The sequence below is a fragment of the Sinocyclocheilus grahami genome, unplaced genomic scaffold, assembly GCF_001515645.1.
Source record: "Sinocyclocheilus grahami isolate Dianchi unplaced genomic scaffold, SAMN03320097.WGS_v1.1 scaffold111.1, whole genome shotgun sequence".
Lineage (NCBI taxonomy): Eukaryota > Metazoa > Chordata > Actinopteri > Cypriniformes > Cyprinidae > Sinocyclocheilus > Sinocyclocheilus grahami.
In genome coordinates, this window is record NW_015505290.1 from 311,208 (window position 1) to 328,343 (window position 17,136).

Genomic DNA, 17,136 nt, shown 5'->3' on the forward strand with positions numbered 1-17,136 from the left:
ATTCAAGAAACAAGTGTGGAGTACGAGCAGTGTTATTGTGCTCTCCTCTAGAGCAGCACGCGAGGAGTACAAGTGCCTGACAAACTACTATGAAGGTAAGAATCATCTTTTAATCTAATACTATCTGCATAAAGAGAGCGTCCAGACTCCCTAAACCACATATAAACTAGATAAAATATTCAAATATTCTTTAAGAGTCACCATTGAGCTGGCTAACAGGGTACTTTGCCTGACCTGAGTGCAGAAGTTTTTTTTAGGCGACTTTCAATAGCCTAAAATACTTTAATTGATTTTCCACGCAGGGTGTATCTGCTTCATGATGTTTTATTCTAATAGGTTGATTGAGCTGGTGTAGCCTATTTTAAAGTAACACCTTTCATTAAGTTATTAAAAAAGTAAACACATTTCATGTTCATGAATTGTCTAGAGTTATTCATGTTTTCATTTGGTCTGTATTTACCAGGGCTCAGTTAATCATTGTGACATGTGTAATAAATAAACTAGTTGGTAATAATCAAAGTAATGTTGTTACATGTTGTAACAGCTTCAACAGAAAGTTATTAGACATCAAGGCAATATTTATGACCGTGATTGTGAAGTGAGACTCTGGCTAGTTCATTTTCACTCCAAATCGGAGAATCATTTTATGCTGAGAAACCAAGATTTGCTCTCTAGATATAGGACAGTAAGGTTCACCGCATCTAATTAGACGTATAAATGCAGTCATGCCTAGTGTTCCAAACGGTCTGTTTGGCCTGAAGAACATTTAATAGGCCTAGGTCTGGAAAAAGGAACAATTTCCCCTTGAGATCTGCATTCTAAACATAATACTTTAGAGAGTGTGGAAAGATAGGCTACAGCACTCAAAACCAATATTATTCATGAAAAGGGAATAAAAAAGTTTGAAAATTTCCAGGTTATTATTATTATAGGTTTTACAGTAGGCCTATGTGTCCTTACATATACTTATACAGTACTTACCTGAGAAAGTACTGGGTAATATATGGTAACACCACACAAGTTTATGGGTAGGTTCAGGGGTCAGTACCTAGTTATTAACCAGTTATTGTAATTACTAAATAGTAGATGCAGAACAGGACTGTAAAATAAAGTGACAAGTTTTATTAAATCAAGTAAGTGCAAAACCTGCAAATCTTGTTTAGTCTATGCTACAGGCATTTATATATTACATATATATTCATGAAAAGGGAATAAAAAAGTTTGAAAATTTCCAGGTTATTATTATTATAGGTTGCACTTTATTTTACAGTAGGCCTATGTGTCCTTACATATACTTATACAGTACTTACCTGAGAAAGTACTGGGTAATATATGGTAACACCACACGAGTTTATGGGTAGGTTCAGGGGTCAGTACCTAGTTATTAACCAGTTATTGTAATTACTAAATAGTAGATGCAGAACAGGACTGTAAAATAAAGTGACAAGTTTTATTAAATCAAGTAAGTGCAAAACCTGCAAATCTTGTTTAGTCTATGCTACAGGCATTTATATATTACATATACATATTACATGTAATATACAGTATTTTCATTCACTTTGTAGAGTCTCAAGCCTTATTTCACCATGAATTATCAGTTTGCCTCAAATGTTAAAGTCTTGGTATGTAGTCAGTAAGTGTTTTGAGAAGCACATTTTTTCAGACTAAAGTGAGAGTGGTCTGGGATGAATGGATCCCCCTGTGAGATGAGTCACGTTAGTGCTGCCACACACAGTGCGGGAGGTGGAGCAAAGCGCTAAATGAGCCGAGACTTCAGGAGTGTGATTAGTCCCGCAGCCGTGTGGAGGCTAATGTGAGGCCAATTAACAACCAGCACACTCCTCTTATGGGAAGAACGCATTCCTAGAGCAGCTGCGATGATGAAAGACGTCAAGGCAATGCGCCAAACACTATATCACAAGTAGGCCTACATTGGACAGACAGCTTTGTGGGAAAGCATTAAAAATGTGGGTGGTCCTGAGACTAATTAGATAATGAGCACAATGCTGGTGCATTGCTGTGTAACATAGCTATATGTGATTGTGTTCTCAGCAGTAGTTTTGCTTGTCTGTATTAGAGTAATGAGAGGCTGTAATTGAGCAGCATTGTGTTCTTTGGTGATTGTCACAGGTCTGGCTGTTCTAGTGAGGAGTGACATTTAGTTCAAAGCAGACAGTCTTCAGTGCTGCTGACTCATTGGCTGGGCTTAGTTGCTATGGTAACCGCCAGCTTTCTAAGATCCACAGTGAGATATGAGGCATGGATGGAAAGCGTCCGTGTGATCAGTAAACTTCCCATTTTAACCATGATTTACTTCAGAGAAATAGCTTCTGGTTTTACAAATTAAAACCAAATAATCTATCAAATACAGCATTTTCTTGTAAAACACTCCAATAGGCTAATCGTTTATTAACTTTGAAAAAATCATTTTGTATTTAACGTTATTTAAATAATCATATATTCAAAATATATTATTTGAATCAGCGTAAATATGTTAATTGTGAAAACAATTAAACGGAAACACTTAAAAAGTATATGAGCAATTAGTTTATTTAGGCAAAATGTTTGATTAAACAGTTAAAAGAATAATTATAAATAGTTATTATTAAAAAATAATAAATATAATGCATTTATACATTTATATAAATAAATAAATAGGTAGATTAGACTATAAAATATAAAAACCTGGTTATTGTGTATCTTTTATAGTTTATTGGTACTATGACGAAATACATGTGACAAATACTGTATGCACTTGACTTGATGTATGGAAATTTTATATGCTATTAAAATACATACATCTTTAATATTAGGCCTAAACCTTTAAATGATGAAAAGGTAACCAAGTTCGTTTCAATTAAAGGAAAGCATCAAGAAGCAAGATGTGTTAAGAGTGCTACGCTAGGGGGACGATACTGCTGGAAAAATAGAAGCTCAATATCTGCGTTGTTGATTTATTTTACAGCCCCACAGACACGCCATCCTGGTTACTGCAAGCAAATCCAAAGGTCTACTGTATCTTTATTGATCCAACAAGGCAATGAGATCATCTGACCACTTAAATTGATTTTCACTGTTTATTTTTGGCAACTCTAACGACTTCCTCAAAAGGCCATGGATGCCAGCTCAATACCTCAGATTGATATAGAGGACTGTGATGGCCTTGAGGTCGCCCCAGATGATCATTTGAGAAACCTGAAAGCACTGACTGAGAAGCTCAGGCTTGAGACCAGAAGGCCGTCCTATCTTGAGTGGAAGGAACAAGTGGAAGCTCAAAGCTCCAAAGGCTTAGCCGTGTCAGAGGGCTCATCAGAGCTGGAGAAAGGTGCTGGACTGAAGCCTGACGTCACACCTCAGAATTCCCAAGTGACTGCAGGAAATGCTCTGATTTCTAGAAGCCTTGGAGGATTTGATAATATCGATGAAGCTCTGGTTTGGCTTAGAAAAGAACTGGTAAGTCAAAACGTTTCAAAATCTTCATTTGTTGACTGAAGTTATCTGAATAATGCATGTCAGCATCTCTTAAAATATCAGAAAACTTGACCTTTTATGACAAGATCAGTTTTAGGTAAAATGTCATGTGGTGCAACTCCCAAAAAAGTATAATTAATATCATCTAAAAATATAATTAATAATTTAAGATTTTTGTATAAATAAAAAATACCTTAAAAATAGATTTGAAATTTTCTTGCTTTTTTTTTTCTCCCAATAATGATTATGGACACTCATTCACGGTGTATGGAAAATACATGTATTTTTTCTTGAAAAATTTTAATCAACAATTCATTTTAAATGGATTTTTGAAGCATTTTCAATGAAATTGTCTTTATCGACACTCATATTTGTCATTATCATGTTCTCAAAAATGTGATTTTTCAAAATACTTGCTGCTGTTTCGCAATCATCTTTCTTTTAGGGAAGAAAACGAACAGCATCCCCATTAGTTAGCTAATTTGAATGAAACAATGGAGTGAATGCGCAGGCCTTCATTGCTACATCACTGCGTGAGAGATTGCCATTCATGTTAAAGTGAGTGGAAAAGATGGTGAGCAGATGAGCATGAGAGGTGATCGCTCTCTGTTCCTCTAAGTGTAATCACTTCTCTTCCACTCAGCCATGTGGTTCAAGGCATACTTTTATGCACAGGCCATTACAGCCAAGGCACACAATGAGGCTCCTTTAGCCACATCAGAAGCCTTTCTTCCACCACCTTTGCCCCGTGTGTGTCCATAAACATTTACACAAAGAAAACTGGACACAATAACAAAAAAAACAGGGCAAGTTGCGGTATCAAGGGGACTTCTGATGATCCATATCACCTCCCATAATTTTGAGCCCCTTGTTATGTGAAACTGACAAAAGCGTGTTTGCTAACAAAGATGGATCTACATGCCCATGCGTGGTACATTTTGCCATGAGCCTGAAAGGTAGAGAGACTTACACTACCTTTTCCAGGTTTAGGGTCAGTAAGATTTCTATTTATTCAACAAGAATGCATTCAATTGATCAAACGTGACAATAAAGATTTATAATGTTACAAAAGATTTATATTAAAAACTATTAAGCAGCACAACTGTTTTCAGCATTGATAATAATAACCAATGTTTTATGAGCACTAAATCAGCATATTAGAATGATTTCTGAAGGATCATGAAGACTGGAGGAATGATGCTGAAAAGAAGCTTTGTCATCACAGCGTAGGAACAATTTTACTTAGAAATTGCTAGTCATTTTCACAGTTAATTACAAAGAAATGGCAGGTAACATTGAATTAAATGTGAAATGATGAGGTTGAATAACTAAAATGGTATTTTATTGTAAAAAGTACTCAAATGTTTTGAAAACTTTGAAAAATATTACAGTAGTTTAAAAATGCATTTGAAATTCAAAATACTAGGAGACATGAGGAGAATTTCATTTTAAAATGACACCAGATCAATTTGTCTTTTTCTATAGTTTTGTCTCGAACTTTGAAAGGGAGTATTTCCCTGCAGGAAAATGTACCTTGACGGCCAGTTGAGAACCCTGAATCTAAACATCTAATCTGTGTAAAATAAGTCAATCTTGTCTCATTATGTCTAAGTAAATGCTTCATAATTTTCACTAGGAAATTTGAGGAGGCACAAAGTGATATAATTAAGCCTTAAAGGCTTAGTTCACCCAAAAATGAAAATTCTGTCATTAATTACTCACCCTCATGTCGTTTCAAACCCGTAAGACCTTCATTCATCTTCGGAACACACATTAAGATATTTTTGATGAAATCCGAGAGCTTTCCGACCCTCCATAGACAGCATAGACAGCGTGAATGCATGTTGAAGACTGACACAGAAGAGAAGAATTGTTTTTTTTGTTTTCTTTGTGCACAAAAAAGTATTCTCGTAGCTTCATAAAGATGTCATGGACTATTTTAACGATGTCCTTACTACCTTTCTGGGCCTTGAATGTGGTAGTTGTGTTGCTGTCTATGCAGGGTCAGAAACATACTTCATCAGAAATATCTTCACTTGTGTTACAGGCTTGAAACAACATGAGGGTGAGTAATTAATGACAGAATTTCCATTTTTGGGTGAACCAACCCTTTAATGAGTTTCTCCTCCTTCTTTCATAGATGGAGATGCGCATCCAGGACCAGCAGTTGGCCCGCCAACTTATGCGACTACGCGGTGACATCAACAAACTCAAAGTGGAGCAGACATGTCACCTGCATCGCCGGATGCTCAACGACGCCACCTTTGGCCTGGAAGAGCGTGACGAGCTGTCGGATCTTCTGTGTGATGGGCCCGTCACTCCAGGGTTTGGACTCTCTTCACCACTGCGCCTCATTGGTGTCACCAAGATGAACATCAACTCCAGACGCTTTTCCCTTTGCTAGCCATTTAACGTGTGACCCAACTACGAAAGAAAATAATTAGTGACTCAAAAAGTGAATGGTCTTAGACAACTGTTTTGGAACCCAAGAGAACTGTTGTCACAGAACATCCTGTGCCTCTTGCTCTATGTTCTTGTGCCAGTGAAACCTTTTCAGTTAATCAAATGAACAATAGACAATGACTTCTAAAAAAAATGTCTGATCCACTAGCCATGGCTCTATGCCTTAGATACAGTCCTTGGTGTGGTCATGAGATATCAAATGATGTTGCTTATACCACACACACATGCTCTGTTTCAAAACCTTGTAAACTATCAAAAGCGTAAAGACTGTTCCAATATAGGCATCTTAATTATAGTGCCTCCAATACACCTTGCCAAATTCTGAGGCAGCATTCATGGTGAAAGCAATCCCATAATGCATTGCGATAAGCTCAGTGAACAGGATTGCGGACAAGGCATTAGAAATGTTCATTATCAATAAACGTATATATCATTTAATATTGTAAAGTATTGATGAATGTCATTTAAATGAATTATTTTATAATAATTTTGTGTTCTGTGAAATTTAATTAGTGCTGAGCAGCAATTAATCGTGAATAATTGCGTCCAAAATAAAAGTTTTTGTGTATGTAATATATGTGTGTGTACTGTGTATATTTATTATGTATATATAAAGACACATACATACAGTATATATTTTGAAAATATTTATATGTATATATTTATATTCATATAATATTTTATATAAATATTTTTCTTAAATATATATATACATGCATGTGTGTGTATTTATATATACATATAAAAATATACACAGTACACACACATATATTATGTACACAAAAACTTTTATTTTTGATGCGATTAATCATGATTAATTGTTGCCCAGCACTCATTTGAATGCTTATTATGTTTTATTTTAATGCTTTATTAGTGCGTTAGCTTAGCAACATGTTAACGTCAATAGTGCACAGACATTTTTTCAGCTGCCTTCATTCCAGATTTTTTTTCCCATTCATTTTTCCCCTATGGATTTTAAAACATTTTCATTAAATAGTTATAAGCTGTAAACCAAACCAACCAGCTATGAAATGAATCACAACATACACTTTGATCTGAAGCAAAAACATTTCTGAAAATCAGACAAAAAGACAAAAGGTTGTGTACTTATTGACTTAATAATTACAATCCCATGAATCATTGTGGTTGTGATTGTGATCATTTTCACCAGGAATTCCACCATTAAACATGATAAAAAGTAATAAATAAATAAGAAACAGAGTAATGCAGGCTGATGGGTTTCAACAAAAGCGTGTACCATCGATTAACAACCTTGAAGCTCACAGAAGGCTTTTCTTTAATGGTTATTGTTAAAAATCAATTCCCCAACAGAGAAAATGAATGGTATTTCACTTCCGGAACCAGAATGTTGCACTCCTTTGAAATAAAATGAATCAAATCGCCCAAGAGTAATGCAAATTGTGTGGCACAAAGACTTGCTACCTATGTATGAGCGCTCCAAATCAGTCTCTTGTGCGGTTCATGATTATGATTATGTAGGCCGTAGTGAAGCAGCTCACTAGGTTTTGGAACAGAGCCACAGCCTTAATTCAGTTTTGCTTATGAATGACACAAAATCTCTCAAGTAGTTACACATGACTCTGCATGTTTGAACTCTAAGATTTTTTCTATACACATTTGTATTTTATATAGAAGAATATCTTATAAACATAACATAAAAATATTATGCTTGGCATGTACAGTAAAGATGGTATTTGCTATATACTGTACAATAACATCCCAGTCTACAGATCATCTGTGGAAACATGCTTACAGAAACCTCTGATAATTCATCCATATAATCCTGCAATAAATGTTTTACAGTACATTGTTGCTGAGTTAGTATGTTACTATGAAAGGAAGCAAGAAGGCTCATCAGTGTACCACTTTGTGTACATTGAGCTGATCTCTATGGAGCCAATTACTCTTAAGTGTTTCCATTTTTCCCAGTCTGGGAGGAGCGTCTCTTCAGATCTCCATCATTCAAATGACATGTTTTCATAAACAAAAACTCCAACATATGTGCAAAGGCTACGATAATAAGTGCCATTACTACGCTCAATTACCTTATTTGTGGATGTTTAGGTACTTCCTGTTTGTTTGAACACTGGAGTATTTCGGTTCACTTGGTTTTCATGTTAATTTTAAACATTTGCAGTGCTTTTTTAATGAGTGTGAATATTGTGCTGGATAACTCAGTCAGAACAATAGGCCTACCTCAGAGAAAATGTCTTGGCTTTCTGGAGTGAAACCAGCTCTGAACAAAAGCTGAAAGGGTGTGTTTCAAAGTCCTTTTTCAGAAAGGTTGTGTTTCACATCCCTTCAATGACTGGCTTTTGTGTACAGCCAAACCATCCTTGATCAATGATAAACTCCCAAAGCATTCTGGGACTTTCTTATAGCAATCCGGTCCTCGAATGTGATTGGTCGACCAGCTGATAGCGTGGAGACTTTTCACTGTTTTGTATTGGAACTACTTTCAGTGATATTATAGTGTCTAAAATTAAAGTTACTCAATATGAACTTCTTGTTTATTAAACTTAAAAACGCAGTATCGCACTCACAGTCGTATCTACTTGTGTGATATTGCTTAATCAAATTATATATACTTTTTTACAAAACGGAATCATTTGTGTAAAGCCATTGAGTGCAACAATCTGGCTCCAGAGATAAAAATGCCATTCATTTTCTCCATACACTCTCAGAAAAATCTCTCAGGTACAAAACTGGGGCCGTACCCTTTCAAAAATACCAATATGTACTTTTGAAGTACTTGTATGTACTAATATGCAACATTTAGAGATAAATAAGTACAGAAATGTACCTTTTGTACCTTACCGCCCCAGTAACAGCTTTGCACTTTTTTCTGAGAGTGTATAAAGGAAATGATTTAGATTTATAACATATAAGGGTTAGTTCACACAAAAAAGAAAATTCTGTCATTAATTACTCACCGTTCCAAACCTTCCAGAAGACGTTTGTTCATCTTCGGAACAGAAATTAAGATATTTTTGATGAAATCCGAGAGCTTTTTGTCCCTCCATAGACAGCAATGAAAATTTGATATACTATCATGAGATACACTATACTAAGTCATTAGTTTAATATTGCTCTGTTTTTAATTTAATTATGTCATTTGTACTTTTGAAGTACTTGTATGTACTAATATGCAACATTTAGAGATAAGTACAGAAATGTACCTTTTGTACCTTACCGCCCCAGTAACAGCTTTGCACTTTTTTCTGAGAGTGTATAAAGGAAATTATTTAGATTTATAACATATAAGGGTTAGTTCACACAAAAAAGAAAATTCTGTCATTAATTACTCACCGTTCCAAACCTTTCAGAAGACCTTTGTTCATCTTCGGAACACAAATTAAGATATTTTTGACGAAATCCGAGAGCTTTTTGTCCCTCCATAGACAGCAATGAAAATTTGATATACTATCATGAGATACACTATACTAAGTCATTAGTTTAATATTGCTCTGTTTTTAATTTAATTATGTCATTCGCAGTGCTTTGTGGGATGGTAGTTCTTTCCCTCACACAAAGTCTTGATCCTTTGTGTTTTAGTCTGATTTTCAATACTTTTTAAAGTTGTGATTGACCTCATAGCTGGTTGACTTGGTTCATGGCTTTTAACTTTTTAACAAAGACTTTTTTTTAAATCTCTATGGGAAAAATTAATTGGACAAACACTTCCGGAACCAATGCTGCTGAAAAAGTGGGTGGGCACTAATGCACTCTTTACTGCCTTTATAAACCATCAAGACACCTGTCGTTTTGGAGCTATTGTCTGCCACCATTCCCCAGTCAACTTTAGCTCTAATGAGAAACCGGGTCTCTCTGTATCATTGTCTCCAGTGCAGCTGTCTTGTCAAATGACATCTAACATGACATAAGCTCCCAGCTCCTTGTTTGCTCAGGATCAAGGTACTGACCTTTGACACCCTTTGTGTGTCCCTAAAGCAGCTCAGTTTGTCAGGATGTCAGGATGTGCTCCAGTGAGGAATGAGGGTTTTACGCATGCATGCGCCCTGGAATTACAGGTATGTGCTGTGTGAGCAAGTGAGCAAACCATGTTCGCCTTCAAGAGGCATATTATTAATGACCGACTTAATGTCTTCTGCTCAAATAAACTTTTGGCGCTGTTGTTTTATATGTACGGGTCCCAAAGCTTGTTCTGTAGCCATGTGATAATGCCAGTCAATGTCTTTGAGGACTTTAGCTCTTGCTTTGATGGCAAGGACTCTCCAGCACAAAAGAATTAAAATGAAAAGGATTTATAGCACAAGTTTACCTTATCCAAAATTAACCCTCTAGGTAACCTCAAAAAGAAGTCAATCCATGGCAAAGGCCTCTTGTTTCAGAGGTAACATCCGCTAATGAGAGAGAGGGAGTGCACTGTTGCCCTGTGGGATACGTTTAATCCTACTTATCGTTGCGTGATAGCTACATGCTTGGATAAATTGAGCAGGCTTATGCCTATGTTAGGGATTCTTCGTAAATGCCTATTTTTATCAAGGTTTTTATTGGTCATTAGTTGTGAGCGTAGGTCTTTTAAACAAGTGTGAGGGATTTGGAGCACACTTACAGCAATTCCCAGTTGCCCAAATGGAAATGAATATACTTTATATATTTTTTATTAAATAAAATAATCTTTTGTTTTACATCCTTTGAGGAAGTTTTCCATTAAAAACTGAATTCGTTAACCCAGGATTATTTAACACTTTAGGAACCAAATTATAATCAATTACATCTGTACAATGAATTATACTACATTTTTTTAAGATAAGTGGTTGCAAACAATTTATTTTAGCTACATTTAATAATAAAAAAAATATGGTGAAAGTTAGTCAACTCAATTTGTTTATTTAAATGTAGCTAAAATAAACTGATTGCAAATTCTGTCATTAATTACTCACCGTTCCAAACCTTTCAGAAGACCTTTGTTCATCTTCGGAACACAAATTAAGATATTTTTGACGAAATCCGAGAGCTTTTTGTCCCTCCATAGACAGCAATGAAAATTTGATATACTATCATGAGATACACTATACTAAGTCATTAGTTTAATATTGCTCTGTTTTTAATTTAATTATGTCATTCGCAGTGCTTTGTGGGATGGTAGTTCTTTCCCTCACACAAAGTCTTGATCCTTTGTGTTTTAGTCTGATTTTCAATACTTTTTAAAGTTGTGATTGACCTCATAGCTGGTTGACTTGGTTCATGGCTTTTAACTTTTTAACAAAGACTTTTTTAAAAATCTCTATGGGAAAAATTAATTGGACAAACACTTCCGGAACCAATGCTGCTGAAAAAGTGGGTGGGCACTAATGCACTCTTTACTGCCTTTATAAACCATCAAGACACCTGTCGTTTTGGAGCTATTGTCTGCCACCATTCCCCAGTCAACTTTAGCTCTAATGAGAAACCGGGTCTCTCTGTATCATTGTCTCCAGTGCAGCTGTCTTGTCAAATGACATCTAACATGACATAAGCTCCCAGCTCCTTGTTTGCTCAGGATCAAGGTACTGACCTTTGACACCCTTTGTGTGTCCCTAAAGCAGCTCAGTTTGTCAGGATGTGCTTCTTGGCTCCAGTGAGGAATGAGGGTTTTACGCATGCATGCGCCCTGGAATTACAGGTATGTGCTGTGTGAGCAAAGTTATGCGCCATGTTCGCCTTCAAGAGTCATATTATTAATGACCGACTTAATGTCTTCTGCTCAAATAAACTTTTGGCGCTGTTGTTTTATATGTACGGGTCCCAAAGCTTGTTCTGTAGCCATGTGATAATGCCAGTCAATGTCTTTGAGGACTTTAGCTCTTGCTTTGATGGCAAGGACTCTCCAGCACAAAAGAATTAAAATGAAAAGGATTTATAGCACAAGTTTACCTTATCCAAAATTAACCCTCTAGGTAACCTCAAAAAGAAGTCAATCCATGGCAAAGGCCTCTTGTTTCAGAGGTAACATCCGCTAATGAGAGAGAGGGAGTGCACTGTTGCCCTGTGGGATACGTTTAATCCTACTTATCGTTGCGTGATAGCTACATGCTTGGATAAATTGAGCAGGCTTATGCCTATGTTAGGGATTCTTCGTAAATGCCTATTTTTATCAAGGTTTTTATTGGTCATTAGTTGTGAGCGTAGGTCTTTTAAACAAGTGTGAGGGATTTGGAGCACACTTACAGCAATTCCCAGTTGCCCAAATGGAAATGAATATACTTTATATATTTTTTATTAAATAAAATAATCTTTTGTTTTACATCCTTTGAGGAAGTTTTCCATTAAAAACTGAATTCGTTAACCCAGGATTATTTAACACTTTAGGAACCAAATTATAATCAATTACATCTGTACAATGAATTATACTACATTTTTTTAAGATAAGTGGTTGCAAACAATTTATTTTAGCTACATTTAATAATAAAAAAAATATGGTGAAAGTTAGTCAACTCAATTTGTTTATTTAAATGTAGCTAAAATAAACTGATTGCAACCACTTACCGTAAAAAACTAAATCAGTAAATTCAATGAATAAATTTTTTTTCTCAGTATACCAGTTCATGGAGCTGTTCTGGAGCAAGGCTTCATAATGCAGGTTTAAAATGAGTGAAATATCCTTTCAGAATAAAAAAAGTGAATTTTTTTATTAAAGAGGGTTAAACAGTATTAAAAGAAGGCTAACTAATCAAAAGAAGCCCCACAAAGACCATAAAATGTGATGCAGAGCAGGCAAGTCCATTCTTGTGAAATAACCCCTCCTGTAGTTTCACTATAAAGTGCTAAAATGATACAAAAAGCAATAAATGAGGATGCAAGTGCTGCACTTTTTAATAAACTCATACTTCAGTCACGTTCTGTACAGATTACAGAATATTACTTGCATCCATGTTGGATGATACAATCAGTGATTCTGCAAGGCACAATGTTAGATTACTGAAAACTCTGAGGAGATACAATGAATGACGGGACGTGAGCGTAATGCAGTGTGCTGAATATTGCATTCTCAATCAGCCAGAAAAATGACTTTGTCTAATATCCACATTTTCCAGGTTTCAGTCAAAACCACATTTCCTACCTGAAGAAACATGACAATAACTGGGTAATTATAATCAATCCTGGCTGAAACAAATATAAAAGAAGTGAAAAATATATGTTAGAGGAAAAACAAGTGACCAGTTAATATAAGGGTGTAAAAATGTCAAGTTTTGATTAGCACTTCAGTGCAGGAGAAATATACTGCAGCTCACTTCCATCAGGTTACAACACACATAAGGCAATGCAGATCACGCTTTAGGAAGCCCACTAGGCAATGCTTCAAACTGCACCTTCACACTGATCAGAAGTCGCATTAAATGAGACACAAGTGGTCTCACACGCTGATCTCAATCTTTGGAAGCTTATTTCTGCAACAGAATTTCTAAAAAGTTTAAGAGATTACCTGCAAATTAATTGTCTCGCAACTAAGCATTATAAACTCATAATAATGCGTTTTTCCTCACAATTCTGAGTTTATATCTCATAATTCTGACTTTTCCCTCAGTTCTTAAGTCAGAATTGCAAGATATAAACTGCGAGATATAAACATGTAATGTTTTATTTTTATAAATAAAAAAGTAATTGCGACTTTCTCATAATTCTGACTTTTTTTTTCTCACAATTGAGATTTTAAAACTGGCAATTACATTTTTGTCAGAATGAGTTATCATTCAGTAGTTTGCTCAATTTTTTTCACACAGCTCTGAAGTCAGAATTTCAAGATATAAACTCAACTGCGAGATGTGCAATTCTAAGAAAAAGTCTGAATTGTGAGATATAAACACAATTGAGAGGGAAAAAACATCAGAATTGTTCATTTTTTAAAAGGGTAACTTTTAATCTTATCATTCTGACCTTTCTCGCAACTGAGTTATAAACCAAAGTTATGAAGTAATTTAAGTTAACATCTCACAATTGACTTCTTTCTCAGATTAGACTTTCCTGCAATTCTGAAGTCAAAATATAAACTCAAAACTGTAAGATATAAACTCAAAAAGAGGTTAACTTGCATTTGCTGTAAAAGTCTGAACTGTGGAATAAAAAGTCACAATTACGTGTATTTCTTGAATAAAAAAGTAATTGCGTTCTTTTATCTCACAACTTTGACTTTTTTCTCAAATTTGACAGTTATAAATTCACAGGAAAAAGTCAGAATTGTAAAATACCTTTTTAATCTGTGGTGGAAATAAACTTTCATACAGATCAGTGTGAAAGAGCGATATCTACCAGCAACAAGGTTTCTCATTAGTGGTAGCAGATACTGCCAATAAACATCCCAGAAGAACACAACTGCTGTCCACAGCAATACACGATCCTTCTATCACAGGTCTTGAAAATCACAATTGTCAAATCTGAAAAATCAAGTTGTGTTAATATGGCACAATATATAAAAGTAAGGATGATGGCCAGGAAGTGGTATCCACACAGTATCCCAACTCCAGCATTGTCAGATTGGATGGACAGCAATATGGGCCAATGGCCCGTGTGATTATCTCAAGTGGTGATTGGCTAAAGCACACTGCGAGACACTGACCCAGTGCCGTGACATCAAGGCGACACGCCGTCCTGGTCCATACTGCTTCCTAACGCTTCAATGTCATTGCTTATGTCTGAAATCATGCGGTCCCATTCGTCGCCCTCAGAGGTGGCCGTTCCTTCACCCGAACCACCCGCAGCACCGTTTCCATTAGTGGTGGAGTCTGACGCAGAGCTTGTCGTGCGTTTGTAACGCCCAAAGCTGTCCGTTATGATGCCGCGGCCGTCCTTCACGCCGATGGTTTCCAAAAAGTTCTCAAAGTGCTGGCTGTCCTTCTCAGGAATGAAAGGCCGCAGTCCTGGAGTGGAGAAAACAGAAAGGAATTTAACAAATGAAGAAAATCTCCAACATAGGTCAATAAGAACAAATGTGAAGTCTGATGTACCATTTAAATATTCTGCAAGCAGCTGTGTATTTTTGGGGGAGGGGGGAAGTTGTAGGTCCCTGACGACAACAACAGTTTGACCATAACAATTTGTGACAAATTTCAGCGACTCTCCAGCACAAAAGAATTAAAATGAAAAGGATTTATAGCACAAGTTTACCTTATCCAAAATTAACCCTCTAGGTAACCTCAAAAAGAAGTCAATCCATGGCAAAGGCCTCTTGTTTCAGAGGTAACATCCGCTAATGAGAGAGAGGGAGTGCACTGTTGCCCTGTGGGATACGTTTAATCCTACTTATCGTTGCGTGATAGCTACATGCTTGGATAAATTGAGCAGGCTTATGCCTATGTTAGGGATTCTTCGTAAATGCCTATTTTTATCAAGGTTTTTATTGGTCATTAGTTGTGAGCGTAGGTCTTTTAAACAAGTGTGAGGGATTTGGAGCACACTTACAGCAATTCCCAGTTGCCCAAATGGAAATGAATATACTTTATATATTTTTTATTAAATAAAATAATCTTTTGTTTTACATCCTTTGAGGAAGTTTTCCATTAAAAACTGAATTCGTTAACCCAGGATTATTTAACACTTTAGGAACCAAATTATAATCAATTACATCTGTACAATGAATTATACTACATTTTTTTAAGATAAGTGGTTGCAAACAATTTATTTTAGCTACATTTAATAATAAAAAAAATATGGTGAAAGTTAGTCAACTCAATTTGTTTATTTAAATGTAGCTAAAATAAACTGATTGCAACCACTTACCGTAAAAAACTAAATCAGTAAATTCAATGAATAAATTTTTTTTCTCAGTATACCAGTTCATGGAGCTGTTCTGGAGCAAGGCTTCATAATGCAGGTTTAAAATGAGTGAAATATCCTTTCAGAATAAACAAAGTGAATTTTTTTATTAAAGAGGGTTAAACAGTATTAAAAGAAGGCTAACTAATCAAAAGAAGCCCCACAAAGACCATAAAATGTGATGCAGAGCAGGCAAGTCCATTCTTGTGAAATAACCCCTCCTGTAGTTTCACTATAAAGTGCTAAAATGATACAAAAAGCAATAAATGAGGATGCAAGTGCTGCACTTTTTAATAAACTCATACTTCAGTCACGTTCTGTACAGATTACAGAATATTACTTGCATCCATGTTGGATGATACAATCAGTGATTCTGCAAGGCACAATGTTAGATTACTGAAAACTCTGAGGAGATACAATGAATGACGGGACGTGAGCGTAATGCAGTGTGCTGAATATTGCATTCTCAATCAGCCAGAAAAATGACTTTGTCTAATATCCACATTTTCCAGGTTTCAGTCAAAACCACATTTCCTACCTGAAGAAACGTGACAATAACTGGGTAATTATAATCAATCCTGGCTGAAACAAATATAAAAGAAGTGAAAAATATATGTTAGAGGAAAAACAAGTGACCAGTTAATATAAGGGTGTAAAAATGTCAAGTTTTGATTAGCACTTCAGTGCAGGAGAAATATACTGCAGCTCACTTCCATCAGGTTACAACACACATAAGGCAATGCAGATCACGCTTTAGGAAGCCCACTAGGCAATGCTTCAAACTGCACCTTCACACTGATCAGAAGTCGCATTAAATGAGACACAAGTGGTCTCACACGCTGATCTCAATCTTTGGAAGCTTATTTCTGCAACAGAATTTCTAAAAAGTTTAAGAGATTACCTGCAAATTAATTGTCTCGCAACTAAGCATTATAAACTCATAATAATGCGTTTTTCCTCACAATTCTGAGTTTATATCTCATAATTCTGACTTTTCCCTCAGTTCTTAAAAAAAGTCAGAACTGTGAGATAAAAAGTTGCAATTCATGTTATGTTTTATTTTTATAAATAAAAAAGTAATTGCGACTTTCTCATAATTCTGACTTTTTTTTTCTCACAATTGAGATTTTAAAACTGGCAATTACATTTTTGTCAGAATGAGTTATCATTCAGTAGTTTGCTCAATTTTTTTCACACAGCTCTGAAGTCAGAATTTCAAGATATAAACTCAACTGCGAGATGTGCAATTCTAAGAAAAAGTCTGAATTGTGAGATATAAACACAATTGAGAGGGAAAAAACATCAGAATTGTTCATTTTTTAAAAGGGTAACTTTTAATCTTATCATTCTGACCTTTCTCGCAACTGAGTTATAAACCAAAGTTATGAAGTAATTTAAGTTAACATCTCACAATTGACTTCTTTC

At 35.6% G+C, this 17,136-nt stretch overlaps 2 protein-coding genes across 2 annotated transcripts; one reads left to right on the top strand and one right to left on the bottom strand.

The window, feature by feature from the left end:
* Positions 1-23: 23 nt before the first annotated feature.
* Positions 24-6,238, top strand: LOC107589044 (protein FAM167A). The gene is made up of 3 exons (XM_016277350.1): positions 24-95; positions 2,966-3,453; positions 5,612-6,238. Exons 2-3 carry the CDS (start codon positions 3,115-3,117, stop codon positions 5,873-5,875), a joined length of 603 nt encoding a protein of 200 aa, XP_016132836.1. The 5' UTR covers positions 24-95; positions 2,966-3,114; the 3' UTR covers positions 5,876-6,238.
* Positions 6,239-14,127: 7,889 nt separating this feature from the next.
* LOC107589080 (cerebral cavernous malformations protein 2 homolog) lies at positions 14,128-16,061 on the bottom strand. Its single transcript, XM_016277410.1, has 3 exons — positions 16,052-16,061; positions 14,904-15,014; positions 14,128-14,816 (listed from the first exon to the last, which is right to left on the bottom strand). The coding sequence occupies exons 1-3, from the start codon at positions 16,059-16,061 to the stop codon at positions 14,530-14,532; spliced, it is 408 nt and encodes a 135-aa protein (XP_016132896.1). The 3' UTR covers positions 14,128-14,529.
* Between the last annotated feature and the right edge of the window lie 1,075 nt (positions 16,062-17,136).